Genomic DNA, 13325 nt, shown 5'->3' with positions numbered 1-13325 from the left:
TAAAATTTGGGGGTAGAACGGGGATTAATTTCCACTAAGTTCAACATAGTTAGCATACACCTTGACCAAGAAAAGCTGGAATTTACAAGAATTTATTGATTGATTGTGACTGACCTACATCGGTAACAAAATTCTTGAAGCTATCAGACAGAGAATTTTAGTTGGCATAATCATTATCAAACCACCTTCCAAGGCCTGATTAATCCAAAAGTAGTTCAGAATAGATCAATTTTTTTTATTTGGCAACTTCTCTAGATTCATTCTGGACTTTTAACTCAACAAGTTTCGATTACAATACTGCTCTCTTGGTAGCTTTTCTATTTATTTTTCATCTGCATGTCCTATTTCACAAAATTTTCCTACACAAAGGAGAAAAGCTAAAGAACAATCAAAATCTGTTTCAATTTTTACAGTACTCGACTACCTATGTATCTGTCAGATATATTTCTTTATTTTCTTGATGAAGGTAACCTACTTGTCTTTCTGAACTTTGGATTATTGACTTGGCTGATGGATATAGTTTTGTAAAACATTTACCAAAATGGAGCTAAAATGCCGAATGTGAAGAGTCATTAGTTTGAATGTCATGTTGCAACATAATTTGTCATCAGAAGGAATTCTTTGTTCATCAGCAATAACCTGCAACCGGAAAAATGAGATTTGCTTCGTGTAACCTGCACATCTGGTAAAAATTTATCGATAATTGGTAAAGAATAAGCAGGAGAGTTGATTGCACAGAGAAACAATGCAACATTTTTGGTTTAACATTGTTCAACGTATGGAATTGCATTCACCATGGAACAACTTCCAATCCACAAGCTAAACAATACCATGAGATTTGGTCTAAAGCTAGAAGGAGCATTCATTTCCTCAATAACTTAGAGATATATGAATGGGGGATTAGAGCCACTCCAAGGACTAACCATTTCATAGTTAATGTTAACAATATCTTCAGCCTAGATATTACTGCATCAAATCTTTTTGTCATTGCTGTTGTCATGTTTCGACAGTCTCTATTAAGATCTTAGGGTCTGTACATGCATGCCTATTGGAGAAAAAAGGAATAATATATTTATTATCCTCAGAATCTTAATAGTTCTTAATGTTTGTTAACATCCTGGGATGCTTAGAATTCTATCATTACTTGTCAGATGAATGCTGATAAAAGAAGGTGCATTGCAGGTCTGTGACCCTTGGCAATCTCTCAGTATCAAACTAAAACCAAACAATAAAAATATGGTGTCATCTTTTAGTAGAGTCAATTTAAAGGCCTCATTCTTGGATTCTTTAATACACCAGGAAGCAAGATAGGATAGCTCAAGCCTCTTGGATGGTGCATAACACAATACCATATATAACCCCACATGGGAATAGCAAGTATGATAAGAAAAACAATATATATATTAGATATGACCTGCTGATAACTTCAGATCAAGAAAGGACAGCCAAATCAACAAGGAAATGAAGCATCACAAAGCACTGATGTATTGAGAAAATTATATGACATCACAATGGCTTCAAGCTTCAGACTAGAACATGTCTGGAGGTGAAGACATGGGATTCTTTCTATTAAAACACAAAATTTCACTATCTTTTATCCAAAATGAAATCAATTTTATTCTCTTATACAGCTGGAAATCACAGCATTTCACCATCTTTTCACCAAAGTTGCCAGAAGATCTATGATCTTTAATGGAATACATCCTTTCAAAACTTGGTTCTTTTTCTTCTCCAATGTCATATGGTCTGCATTCCATGAGTGGTAACCCATCACTGACACATCCATTATGACACAGCAACACAATCAAATATGACATTTCCTGAAGCATGGACAAACATCTCATATGGTTTGCATTCCTTGAGTGACCAATCACTAGAACATCCATTGAAAGGTTCTTTTTATTGTTCTTTCCTCTCAGATGCAGGATATGACTGAACAAACACCATGCTCAATGTTTCAGGTAGAAACAATACCAGTAAATCGATCCATCATAGAACCCTTTTCTTGTCCATTCAACATTTACCAAGAAAAACAAGGGGTGGGAGAGTTTGTTTGACAATGAAAAAAATTGCTTTTTAACACCAAGAAAAAAAAAAAAAAACAAAGACTCTTGTGACAGCACCCAAGGGCTGTTCTTATCAGTCAAGTATATGCTGATTGGTCATAACAAGATCACCATGAATGAATTTGTTCAAATCTTCATGTACACAAACCACAACATCAAGATTTATACTTTGCATTCAATGAAAGCAACTACAGCAATAACCATCAAGCCTAACATCTCAAAACTTGTAATCTTATTTCCCAAATTAGAATTTACAAAAGCAAAACAAAACCAAACAAAACAAAAGCCTAAAATCTTAATTGACTGCATAACTTTTAAGACAGACCACCTCCACCTGGTCCTCCCAGTGTGAGGACTACATCTTGCATATCACCTTTGAACTTCAATGGCTGGGCTTTAACCACTTGCACTTGCGGAGTTTGCTTCAAATGATGACCATATTCAGGTAGCACACCAGAGATCGGCTGCCGTGGTGGCCTGACATGAACAGGTATGGCATGTGGACTTGGAGAATGCTGGAAAATTGCAGTGGCGCAAGTCAAACCCTGTGAATTTATCGCAGGCCTCGGAGCTGCAACAGCTGGACCCTGATGATTGTAGCGCAGCAACATCATTAAAAGAAATTTTTTCAGATAAAAAACCATAATCGAGATATCAATTTCCATTTCGCACTCATTAGTCATTAATATGTGTAAGAATAATCTCACCGGACTGAACAAGACACCTCTGAGAATTTGACCATTAACATTAGCGGTCATGAGGTACCCGGAGTCAAAAGCTCCATCCACAGTTCCATGAACTTCAGCTCCAATCTGCATAAGACATTCAACAGTGGTAAAATCCAGAGAATATAAGAATTATATTATAAAAAGATAACAAGCAATCTTTAGGATGCAAACGTATGCCATGGTATTTGCCTACCAAGGGAGAGAAACAAGGTCTAAGTTGAGGCTTCGGTTCTGCTCCTAGTAATACACACTCTTGCCTAAGTGGTGGCACGGCACGAAGGAACTGCTCGGCCTTTGGCTGCCTAGGAGATTCACCACCCAAGAAGTGTGTATCCTTGGTACTCCTTTGAACATTTTTTACTGGTTCCCTATGATTATATAGCTTCACCCGAGCAAATTGTTGAGGCAAAATGGAGTCATTAGCAGAAGTCGACAGCTTCTGAACTATATTCTGCTCTTGGTCAGATTGCGATGGAGACGAATGTTGGGAGAGCGAAAGAGAATGTTCTTCCGGCTCTGATTCATTCTCTGACACTCTTGCATCATTGGTTTTCCTCCTTTTAACATTCATATGTTCTGTGTAGCAAAGATGAAATGTGATTATATTAGCATAATGCTATGCTGACATCACCTACTGCAATAAGATAAGAGACAAAACATACCCAATGCCATTGAGTTCCTTGGTTCTACTTCCACTTCACTGGATCTACGACTCTGTTCCCCATTTTTTGGAACCACAGCAGTTTGCTGCATGATTAAGTCGAATCACACAGATAACTAAGTTTCGGAATAATGAAGCTAAACATCTGAAGGCTTCATCGACAAGAAGAAATAGATGTCTCTTACCAAATTTTCTGTCCTAAAAAATTTTCGCTTCTCTTGAATCCAGTGGCTGCCAAAAATTTTGCACATGGAGATGTTATACCGCCCATTGGGATGCTCGGATCCCAACTGCAGAATGATAAACTCATTTAGAGGCCGCTCATCCTCCCCGCATCTGTGAAAACAAAGCACAACAAATTAATTGATTGCTACAACAAATTATATTGAATAGTTTTGATGGTACACATCAAAACAGAGAAGCATACCCTCCATATATGGCAATGTCATTGTTGGTAACTACAGCAGTGTGCGAAAACCTCCCTTGTGGTTGCTGACCCCGTATCTCAAGCTGAACCCATGAGCATATCCCAACATCGAGAACCCAAACATCACTGTAATATTGCTTATCACCAACTCCACCTATGACATAAACCTGCACAAACCGATGATTACGGAGCTACTTCTTGGTAATGTAAACAGAATTTAGTGACTTCAAATAGTTCAGGAGGTACTAACCTTGGTCCCTATGTTCACAGCAGCATGACCTGCTCTGACTCCAGGAGATGATCCTTTAACTGCCAACTGCACAGGATAAAGCCACCATAAAACTCGAGCACTAAACTTCTTTCAGCATCGACTATGTTTACGAAGTTACATGCCAGTTGTCTGAAAGAACCTGTACTTAATTAGAAATGATTTTAAGTTTCTCAAGTTATCTTAAAGAATTCTTAATTCATTAGGTCCCTTTTGTATATGATCATTTTGGTCATGGTTACCACTTTCTGCCAGTAGCACTCATCGTAGGAAAAAAGAAACATAACATTACATGTCACCGTGGTGCCATGTTAGATTTCTTTAATGATTTCCCTTTTGTACATTATCACTTTGGTCAAGATTGCCACTTTCTGGCAGTTGCATTCAACTAGCAAATAGTACTGCCCGAGATCATCTAGCACACTATTTGGACACTTCGGATATATTAAAGGATCATGTACCCAAAACAGATGCCCGTAACAGAAAAGAAAAGGGAATAAAACAATGCCATTGCACAAAAAATAATTAAGACAAAAACCTAATGAACTCATACCCTTGACCAAGTCATGGTCTCCATGTTGAGCACGTCGACTTCCCCATGGTACCGATCGCCACAGTCTCCACCATATATGAGAAGCTTGTCTCCGATAGCTATTGCAGTGTGGCTATCCCTTGGTGCAGGAGGGTCTCCCTTTACCTCTGGAGAAGTCCATGTCATGTTCTTTAAATCTAGTATATGAACATCATTCAAGTAATTTGCTTCCCCTTCTCCGCTACCACCAAATATCAATAGTTTGCCATCTCCTATGACCGTGGCAGTGTGACTTTCACGCGGTGAAGGCGGCGTGCCGTTGCAATTAGGCTGACTCCACTCTTTTGTCGTCAGATCTAATATGTGGAGATCATTGACCTTCTTTGTGCCATTGGTGCCTCCTAGTACAATCATCTTGTGTCCCACAATTGCAGTACTGTGACTGTCTCGGCTGCCAGGCTTCTGACCTGTGGTAACGAGGGAGCTCCAGGCCATGGTTTCAAGATTAAGAGTGAGGACATCACTAAAATGCAATCCCCCGCAGCATCCCTGTCAATATCGGAGAGAAACTATTAATTTTGGTGGGACAAGTGCAACTGTACTCGCTCAAAGATAAATCATATCTCCTTGCCAGACCCAAACAAATATCATGAAGACGGAGCGCAATCCCAGGATAAAACAATAGCAGATGGTAACAGCTACTACAACGTGTGCTATCATCCAGTGGTCTTGTTAAATGACTATTAACCACAGCTTATGAATATGCCATGAAGACAGAAATAGCAACCATAGGATTGCTCTGCAATGTACTCCAAAAATATTACAGATGGACACAAATGCTTTCACTTCTCATCTCCAAAAGCACCATCTTCCACAATATTTTTGTAACCAAGTGTTGCAGGAAATAATTTTTATTTAGCGACGATGAGCGTTTTAACAAATAGGAAGAAATTCATCGATCTACCGAAAGAGAAATCCATCTTTAAGAAATCAGTCAACCGATGTAAACATTAAAAACAATTCAAGCATTTTCTTGAAACATGAGAGATAACAAAAAAATAAATTTCCAAGATTAACAGGAAGCTCTTAGAACACGGCTTGTACATGAGATTTGGCAGTCAAGGAATTGTACAGTCTCCTTTGCGCGAAACATATTGTCACAAAGCAGTGGAAGAACGGCGAACACTACAAGTTTGACACCTGCAAGGAACATACCTACCTACAAGGCAATAACTGAAGGAATTGGGAGACTCAAGTAAAAACAGATTAGGAAGCAATGTCAGAAATCACTAGTCTTCTAAGCTAAGTCAAGCCCCATGATTAACAAAATATTATGGACTCTAAAGAACAATTTCTTGAAAGAAATTGACACGATCAACCAATTCTGACTCCTATGGTAGACTGTCAGTCTCTCTTCTTTTAGGCATTAATCTGCAGCTCTTTGCCAAAAAACCCAATCAAAAGCCTAAAACGAGCCCTACTCGATCTATGTTGACACTCGAATGCTCAACTTTGTTACGATTTAGAGTACCCAATACATGCTGAGAGACACTAATCTTCGTTTCAGAATGAGTTGAAATTGATTGAACTTGAATCAACATAACATTAATGGATGATAGATATGTTCTACAAAGAAAACTTGAGTGGTTATGCCTGGGTTATGAGATTATCTTGGGATATTACAATATCCTTGCTAGATCCACATACAAAAATCAGATATTCCCAGGATTCATCAAGATGTACAATAGATCCTCCATACACCCAAACTTTGCCATATGCTACATATGCCATCTAAAGTATAACACACAGGTAAAGCACAAACAGAAACAGAAGCCCAAACTTTGAATCACTTGTGGAGAAGAAAACGCAAAAAGAAGAGCAAAATGAACGACATAAAAGTAGCAGAAAACTGAAGAACGCCATGCTCAACTCGCTCGTACACAATGAGCAGGATACAAGAAAAACGCCAAGTACAAGCTCCACAAAATGGGCATGACAAAATAGGGTGGAAGTCAAACAATAAATCACTATTGCTCAAGTATGAAGCACAGAGGTTGCTTCTAAAAACTTCCAAATAAGTCGTTCATAAAAGGTTTTCGATCCTGCAAGCCACAGAGAAGCATCAGAAACGGAGAGCAAAACAGAGAAGTGCAGGTTCAACTGCATACTTACTCCAAAAATGTACACAACCCCTTCGAAGAAGCAAGCCGAGTGCCCCCATCTCTCAGGGGGGTTGAAGCCGGTCACCCTCGGGTAGAGCCACATAGCCTTCCTCCCCTTCACCACCTCCATACCCAACGATCCCATCCCTCCTCTTCGACCGAACACAGCAAGCGCGACACTCCTCCCAACCTCAAGACTCTGGTCCTGATTACCCGGCGGTCGAGTGAGAAACAAGGAAAGAAAGGGTCAAAGAGGGCATGAGGTGAGCTATCGACTCTCTGAGACTGAAAGACAAGAAAAGATGGGATGGCTGCCTTCCTGTCCAAACATACTGTGCCAACCAACAAGCTCAACAGATGATAGTGAGACTGTTACGAGTGAGGAAAAAAGGAAGAAGGAAATTGAAAGACAAGAAAAGAAAATTAACAGGAGGTGATGTAATATCATGGGAGAGTGACTGCTACTGCCACAACACAAACAATGCACAAGGTGCCCAGAAGGAGAGACCGGAGGACGGGGGGGGGGGGGAGGCTTTGGAAAGAGTGAGTGAGAGAGAGAGAGAGAGAGAAGGAGACGGGGGAGTGTGCGTGGGGTAGCGTGGAGTGCATGGGAATGTGTGAGGTGTCACAAACCTTTCGATGTCTTGCTCTTCAGTTGCTGTCACCCTCCTCCCTCCCCATCTTTAAATTTGTCCAACTGAAAATGATGGGGAGTGGGGACATTGAGCTCTGGGAAATGATGGGAGCTGTGTTTCTCGGGCTTCGGTCATGGTGGGGTTCCCAACACGGCTACTTGGGGTTTCATGATTCTTCCCATTTCCTCCTCCCTGCAACTCCTCGCCACCATCCCTCGACTGTGCTCGGCATCGAACAATCACCATGGCTTTCGAGGTCCCAATGAAGGCCAAATAGAAAAAAGAAAACTAGCCTCAGATTGTTCAAGTCAAGGAGGGAGACTTGAGGAGATGGGATTAAAACCCAACCTTTTGTCTTGATCAGTTGATCTAACTTGGATGACATATTTTTCTGTATTCTTTTTCTTATGTGGTCATTGGGATTGATGGATGGAGGTGATAAAAGAAGCTTTCAATCAAAAGATGTCTCTCCACTTAATAAGGTGGCATGGGGGGACATGGATGTGCTTATTTTCTCAACTTGCTTTAAAGATTTGGGTCTTGGAAAGTGGGGAAGCTGTAGCTTTCCTTTCCTTTCCTTGGAGGAGGAGGAAGAAGAAGAAGAAGAAGAAGAAAGAGACATGATGTATTGACAGATAATTTTATATGTGACATGGATAGTGACACATCCATCACATGTGTTGACAGATCCACTTCCTCACCTGTATTGCATCAACTACAGTGGCTGGATTTTACATGTTGGAATTTGGCCTAATTGCACCTCATAGATCGATTGTTCATGCGATTAAGCTAGCTGTGTGAGGCTGACAACATATCCGAGCTGGCAATAAATTGGATCAGGTCCGGTCAATATCACATAATTACCATTCTATTTGATCAGTCTAAATAAAAAGAAATACACATAATAATAATAATAATTATTATTATGGCATTATATGAAGAAGAAACGAACAAGCCATTGACGGATTAGAGCACGTGCGAGTCACGTGAGAGAGACAAGAGTGCGGTCAACGGGAGACCGAGCAGAAAGCGGCTTTTCACGGGCGCACGCGCTTCCCTTCCCCCGCTCGCTGGCCAGTAATAAAAGCTGTTGCTTTCTCGGAAAGGAAGAGAAAGGGAGAAAGGTGGGAGGGAAGCGAGCAAGCGAACAAAGCCAAGGGAGGCGTGAGCGGTCTCGTGAGACGCACGGAATCTAACGAGAGGGTACTACGTCGCGACTACGCTGCTGCTGGCGGTGGTGGTGGTGCTGGTGGCGGTGGTGGCGGAACGAGGTCAGCCATGACTCCTGCTGCTCTGCCAGTCTCGGACGCTGAGGTGGGGCGCAAAACAAGGCAAAAAGGAGAGCAAAACAAGGCAGAGCAGGGGGGAACAGCGTAAGTCACGGGGAACTCTACTCGGCGCCCACATCGAGTGGATGTTCTTTGGACTTTGGGATGCAGTATACATTACACACACATATATTATATGCATCGGAGCTTTGCGCTTCGGTTTCCGCGATCTCCCTTACCTCGTAACTTGTAAACCTCGAACCAATAACTCCATCACCACCGTCACTTCATCGCTTTCCTCCGATATCTATTCAGGTGTGGCAGCAGCAACCCATGCATGAGATCGCCGCGGCGTCTACATCAGAGCCGCACAGTAGTACTGCAAACGATACGTAGAACTGCCACAGCAAACAAAGAAAGGAGAATGGTCCTATGAACGATTAAGCATTCAGGTGTGGCAGTTCTAGTAGCTCTAACATTGTTGGTCTTCTGCAGGACCTTTGTGATATATTGTGGCAGTCGAAATTAAGGAGCAGGTTCTCGCACGCATGCCTCCGAGCTCGAACCCGGTTAACCTGGCCAGGTCAAATCAAGAGTCCCAATAGCATGTGCCGGATGGGGTCCAGCCCACCGCCCCGGTGGGACCCAGCGACGGCTCCACCGAACTACCTACCGCATGGTCGAAACCACCGCCGGGGGCCACACATGAATCCCGCTCATCACCGGGCCCCATCGAACAATGCATATCCAAGTTACTGTTGTCTTTATTTAGTCCTATGTGTATGATCGTTGATACTCATGTTTGTTCCGGACAAGGCGATAATGACCGGCGACGGATCTTATCATCTGATTTGTGTGGAGGACATAAAGAGATGTTGACTCTTTAAAAATGTTCAGATTTATTCTCATGTCGATGGGTGAATTGGAGAGCTTCATTAGTTATTAACTACTCTTATTTCGAATCGACATAAATTAATCTTTCACCAAAACTATTAATATTAATGGAAATGAATAATTTTATGGATATTTTTATCGGACGTGGCGGGTGGGGCCTGGGATTTTACCGATTCGGGAAACCTTGGCAGCGAATCGGGCGCTTTGATGTTGCCAAAAAGAGGGGGGCGACGCGGTGGACGGCCAGATGGGACGTGGAGACCGACGTCGACGGATGGATTTGATGGATTGATTGATGGATGGGGAAATAAAGGTGACGCGCTGTCGATTCGAGACTGGCGACGGCAAAGTCTTTCGTGTGACGGACGGGACGCCCTCCGGCTGTTGGTCGACAGCGGGCAGGCAGCCGTCTCTGTGCATGAGCGAGCGATGCTGATGGCGGGTGGAGCTGTGGCTTGACAGCGAGAATAAGAATCTCGCCCCTCGGCCTCTCTACGTCATTTCCGATGATGCTTGTTTGGTTGGTGAGTGGCCGGTCACTGTCTGCATTAGCTGCACCACCTTGTGTTCGTCTTAATGCTCATCATCACTACTCGTTCATCCTTGTTGAATCGTAGAAGCGTCCTGGTCGAGGCGCGTGACCCAGGCTTCTGCCCCACTGCATGCGCGACCAGGCCTTTTGGTTCACTGGCACACCTTATGTTTGTTTTAAAGCTCGTTATACAAGTCTTGGGCTTTTGGCCCAGCACACCTCCTCATCACTCCAGCTTCATCTTTAGCCCAGTAGCACACCATGTGTTTGTCTTAACGCTCCAGTGATTACTCTTTTAGGTTGGTCAATAATTAGTAGATCAACGTTTTAGCATTGATCTATTAAAACAATATCCTAGTTGATGTCCAGTGACTCACTTTCCATCATCAAGAGACCAGCAGGCTTCTGCTTCTTTGAGAACAACCATGGCACCGATGTTGACTCCGCCTATGGTTGTGCAGCAAGCCACCCTTCACTATCGATAAATGACATGGAGGTTAACTGCTGCAGCTCAGCATCACCAAGCTTCTTCGCCCAGGAGATGCGCCCTGTGTCATTTGATCCTGGTCCCGTGCACCCTGATTCAGCAAAGGTGATGTCGTTCCTGCCATGAAAACCCTAATCAGCCCTGCTCTTGATCTCAAACTCTCATTCTATCCTATATATAGTGGGTGACTAGACTTACTCATGACCGCTCTGGTGCCAAACATCCCACCCGGCAGGGACAACAATGTCGGACATGGATGTCTGGTAGAAGAGCACCCTGGCGTGGTGGTTCCATGCTCTCCCTAAATAGGTTTTCTCAGTTCCTGTGATGTTGCATGACTTGAAGACGAACCCACTCGGATCCCCAGGGGTTTGTCGTCCGTGGGCTGTGATATAGCCCGGTTGTTCGGGTATGTTCACCGTCGATATAGTGCATCCCTGTATGTTGCGACACTTAAAACTTGCCGCGAGTGATCAACTTACTGCTCGGTGCATTTATGTGATACCTCATAGATAGATTGGCCGATTCCCCATATGAAGTCGATGGCACCCTCGATGTAGCAGTCCTTGATGTAGTGTCGTCCCATCTCATCGCATAGCGTGTCTTGGACGCTAATGAACCTGCAGTTGTAGAAGGAAGACTTGTCTCCCGCTACCAACACTGCCACCGCCTGCTCCCTTGTATTGCCAGTATACGTGTTCTGCAACATGCAAGATCCATGTCATGAATCGATGGTTCCTTCGCACCAGAGTTGGATGACGGTGATAGGAGTGGGAAACCTTGAATGTGATGTCTCTCGCGACGAAGTTGGCACCGTAGGTAGTGAAGGTGGCACTGGTTGCAGTGTCATCGCCAGCGGCGTCCCCGCTGTAGCCTCCCCATTCGATCGACGTCTGCTGCGCCCCCTCCCCTTGTAGGAGGATGAAGCCCTTAGAGCCGACGGTCACCTTCTCCCTGCATCGAGAGCGGAACGGTGAGGTAGAGGAGGTGTAAGGGAATGAGAGTGTTGGTGAGGATGGAGACCTGTAGACTCCAGCTGCAACCTGCACCTTAATCCACTGGTTGTTGTAGTCGGGGATCGAATTTATGGCGGCTTGGATCGACGAAAAGTCAGCGCCGCCATTTTTGTTGACCGTGATGGTCTTCGAGATGGTTGCAGCTGCATTGGCGTGGGGAAGTAGCAGGAAGACATGGAATAAGGTACATAGAATGAGTGGGATCACTTGCATCTTTTCTTGGACTGTGTAGTTGCTTTAAGATTCTGACACTTATTATACTGGGGAGGCAGGACGTGGAATAATTGTCGATACATGCCGTAGGGAGTATGTACAGGCTGGTGATCATGCATGCTGCACATCACCGAATCATGTTCCTTCCATCTATAAGCATGGGTTAATGGTGTTTTAATGATTGCTTGGATAAGAGAGGTGAAGGTCGTCATAGGTAGATTTCTCGACGTCATCCCGTATGAGGGTGAGATTTTATGTCAAATGAGTTTCCGGCTTTGATCACCACAGCTGTCTGCCTTTAATTTTCTTTAGTTTTAGTAATGAAACCTTATTTAATTTAGGCACCAAAATTACTTTTCGTATCTGAATGGCTGGTAATTCCATTATGAAGTTGCCGAGACAGCATTCTGACAATCTGAACAGTGGCTACAAATCTGTGTTTCGGAATCTATCCATATCTTCACTATTTGACCTTTTGCAAAGCTGCCCAACAATTCTTCATTGCGTGATCTATATGGTATTTTTGACAGCCATCTTTTGTCGTAAATATATTTGTCAATGTGCATTCATTCATCTTTAAAATCAAATATGTGGAGAGAGAGAGAGAGAGAGAGAGAGAGAGAGAGAGAGAGAGAGAGATCTTCGTTTCATCTTTCTAAATGCTACTGATCCGTACAACCTCTCATGAAATTTGGTGGGTCATTTACTCGTTAGAGCATGCTAAGTGTGATAATTATGCTTTGTGACGATCGCAATCTTTCAGCCATGAAATTTGGTGGGTCATTTTGGATGCTTTACTCGTTAGAGCATGCTAAAGTGTGACAATGGATGGATGCTTCGTTTGGTTTGGGGTTTAAGCATAAGAGATACTGTTGGTAGTGTCGATCGACTCAGGCATACCAGATGGGGTTTTCCTAATTAGGAGACTTTTCACATGAGCGTAAGGTGACATGGGGTATGGATTCATCAACGTGATTTGTACAATGATACGTGCTTGCCAAGGTAGACTAGGGGAGTTTGGGTTGTCGACTTGGGGTTGACAATCAATCTAAGGACGTTTGTATGGGTGACTCAAGTAGGTCAGGCTGTTCTTGATCTAACAATGATGGTTGTATTGTAGTTGACTCGATCAGACCGGACTCTTGACTTTAGAATTGATGATTCCATTTTCATTAAATTACTAGTTTTAAGGCAATTCTCTTTTATTATTTTTTTTATTTTTTTAAATACTCCTCTAATCAGTTGTTTGTTAAGCTATTGGAAGAGAGAGAGAGAGAGAGAGAGAGAGAGAGAGAGAAATCACTAAATCTGATTCCCGACTCTGAGAACTGAAACTGAACCATCAGAATCCGATTCCAATTTGGTTCAAAACCATCAAACAATTTAGTTCTCGTTTTGATTTGAACCAAACTATATGATCCATTCAAGTTGGACAG

At 42.8% G+C, this 13325-nt stretch overlaps 2 protein-coding genes across 3 annotated transcripts; both read right to left on the bottom strand.

Annotated features, from left to right (window-relative positions):
• Positions 1 to 2276: 2276 nt before the first annotated feature.
• On the bottom strand, positions 2277 to 7369 carry LOC135581226 (uncharacterized). Of its 2 annotated transcripts, none has more exons than XM_065122800.1 (9): positions 6855 to 7369; positions 4704 to 5231; positions 4133 to 4198; positions 3883 to 4049; positions 3641 to 3791; positions 3457 to 3541; positions 2988 to 3370; positions 2774 to 2878; positions 2277 to 2653 (listed from the first exon to the last, which is right to left on the bottom strand). In XM_065122800.1, exons 1-9 carry the CDS (start codon positions 6987 to 6989, stop codon positions 2381 to 2383), a joined length of 1893 nt encoding a protein of 630 aa, XP_064978872.1. In that variant the 5' UTR covers positions 6990 to 7369; the 3' UTR covers positions 2277 to 2380. The 2 variants fall into 2 exon arrangements, with proteins under 2 accessions (XP_064978872.1, XP_064978873.1); XM_065122801.1 differs by lacking the exon at positions 6855 to 7369 and adding an exon at positions 5319 to 5462.
• A 3251-nt stretch (positions 7370 to 10620) lies between these two features.
• Positions 10621 to 11889, bottom strand: LOC103996458 (probable pectinesterase 66). The gene is made up of 4 exons (XM_009417381.2): positions 11440 to 11889; positions 11166 to 11360; positions 10859 to 11097; positions 10621 to 10777 (listed from the first exon to the last, which is right to left on the bottom strand). Exons 1-4 carry the CDS (start codon positions 11887 to 11889, stop codon positions 10621 to 10623), a joined length of 1041 nt encoding a protein of 346 aa, XP_009415656.2.
• Between the last annotated feature and the right edge of the window lie 1436 nt (positions 11890 to 13325).

This window comes from Musa acuminata, chromosome BXJ2-8 (assembly GCF_036884655.1).
Source record: "Musa acuminata AAA Group cultivar baxijiao chromosome BXJ2-8, Cavendish_Baxijiao_AAA, whole genome shotgun sequence".
NCBI classification, from domain to species: Eukaryota; Viridiplantae; Streptophyta; class Magnoliopsida; order Zingiberales; family Musaceae; genus Musa; species Musa acuminata.
Note: the sequence above shows the minus strand (reverse complement) of the source record. Positions and strands in the feature narration are given on the sequence as shown.

Bases quoted from the DNA above. Each gene is read 5' to 3' on its own strand.
- LOC135581226 (XM_065122800.1), bottom strand. From the start codon at position 6,989: ATGGGATCGTTGGGTATGGAGGTGGTGAAGGGGAGGAAGGCTATGTGG. The intron at 3,371-3,456 runs GTATGTTTTGTC...TTTGCTACACAG, and splicing joins AAGGAACTCAATGGCATTGG to AACATATGAATGTTAAAAGG. The intron at 2,654-2,773 runs GTGAGATTATTC...TACAATCATCAG, and splicing joins GAGGTGTCTTGTTCAGTCCG to GGTCCAGCTGTTGCAGCTCC.
- LOC103996458 (XM_009417381.2), bottom strand. From the start codon at position 11,889: ATGCAAGTGATCCCACTCATTCTATGTACCTTATTCCATGTCTTCCTG. The intron at 11,361-11,439 runs GTTTCCCACTCC...TGCATGTTGCAG, and splicing joins CGAGAGACATCACATTCAAG to AACACGTATACTGGCAATAC. The intron at 10,778-10,858 runs GTAAGTCTAGTC...TTTTCATGGCAG, and splicing joins TGGCACCAGAGCGGTCATGA to GAACGACATCACCTTTGCTG.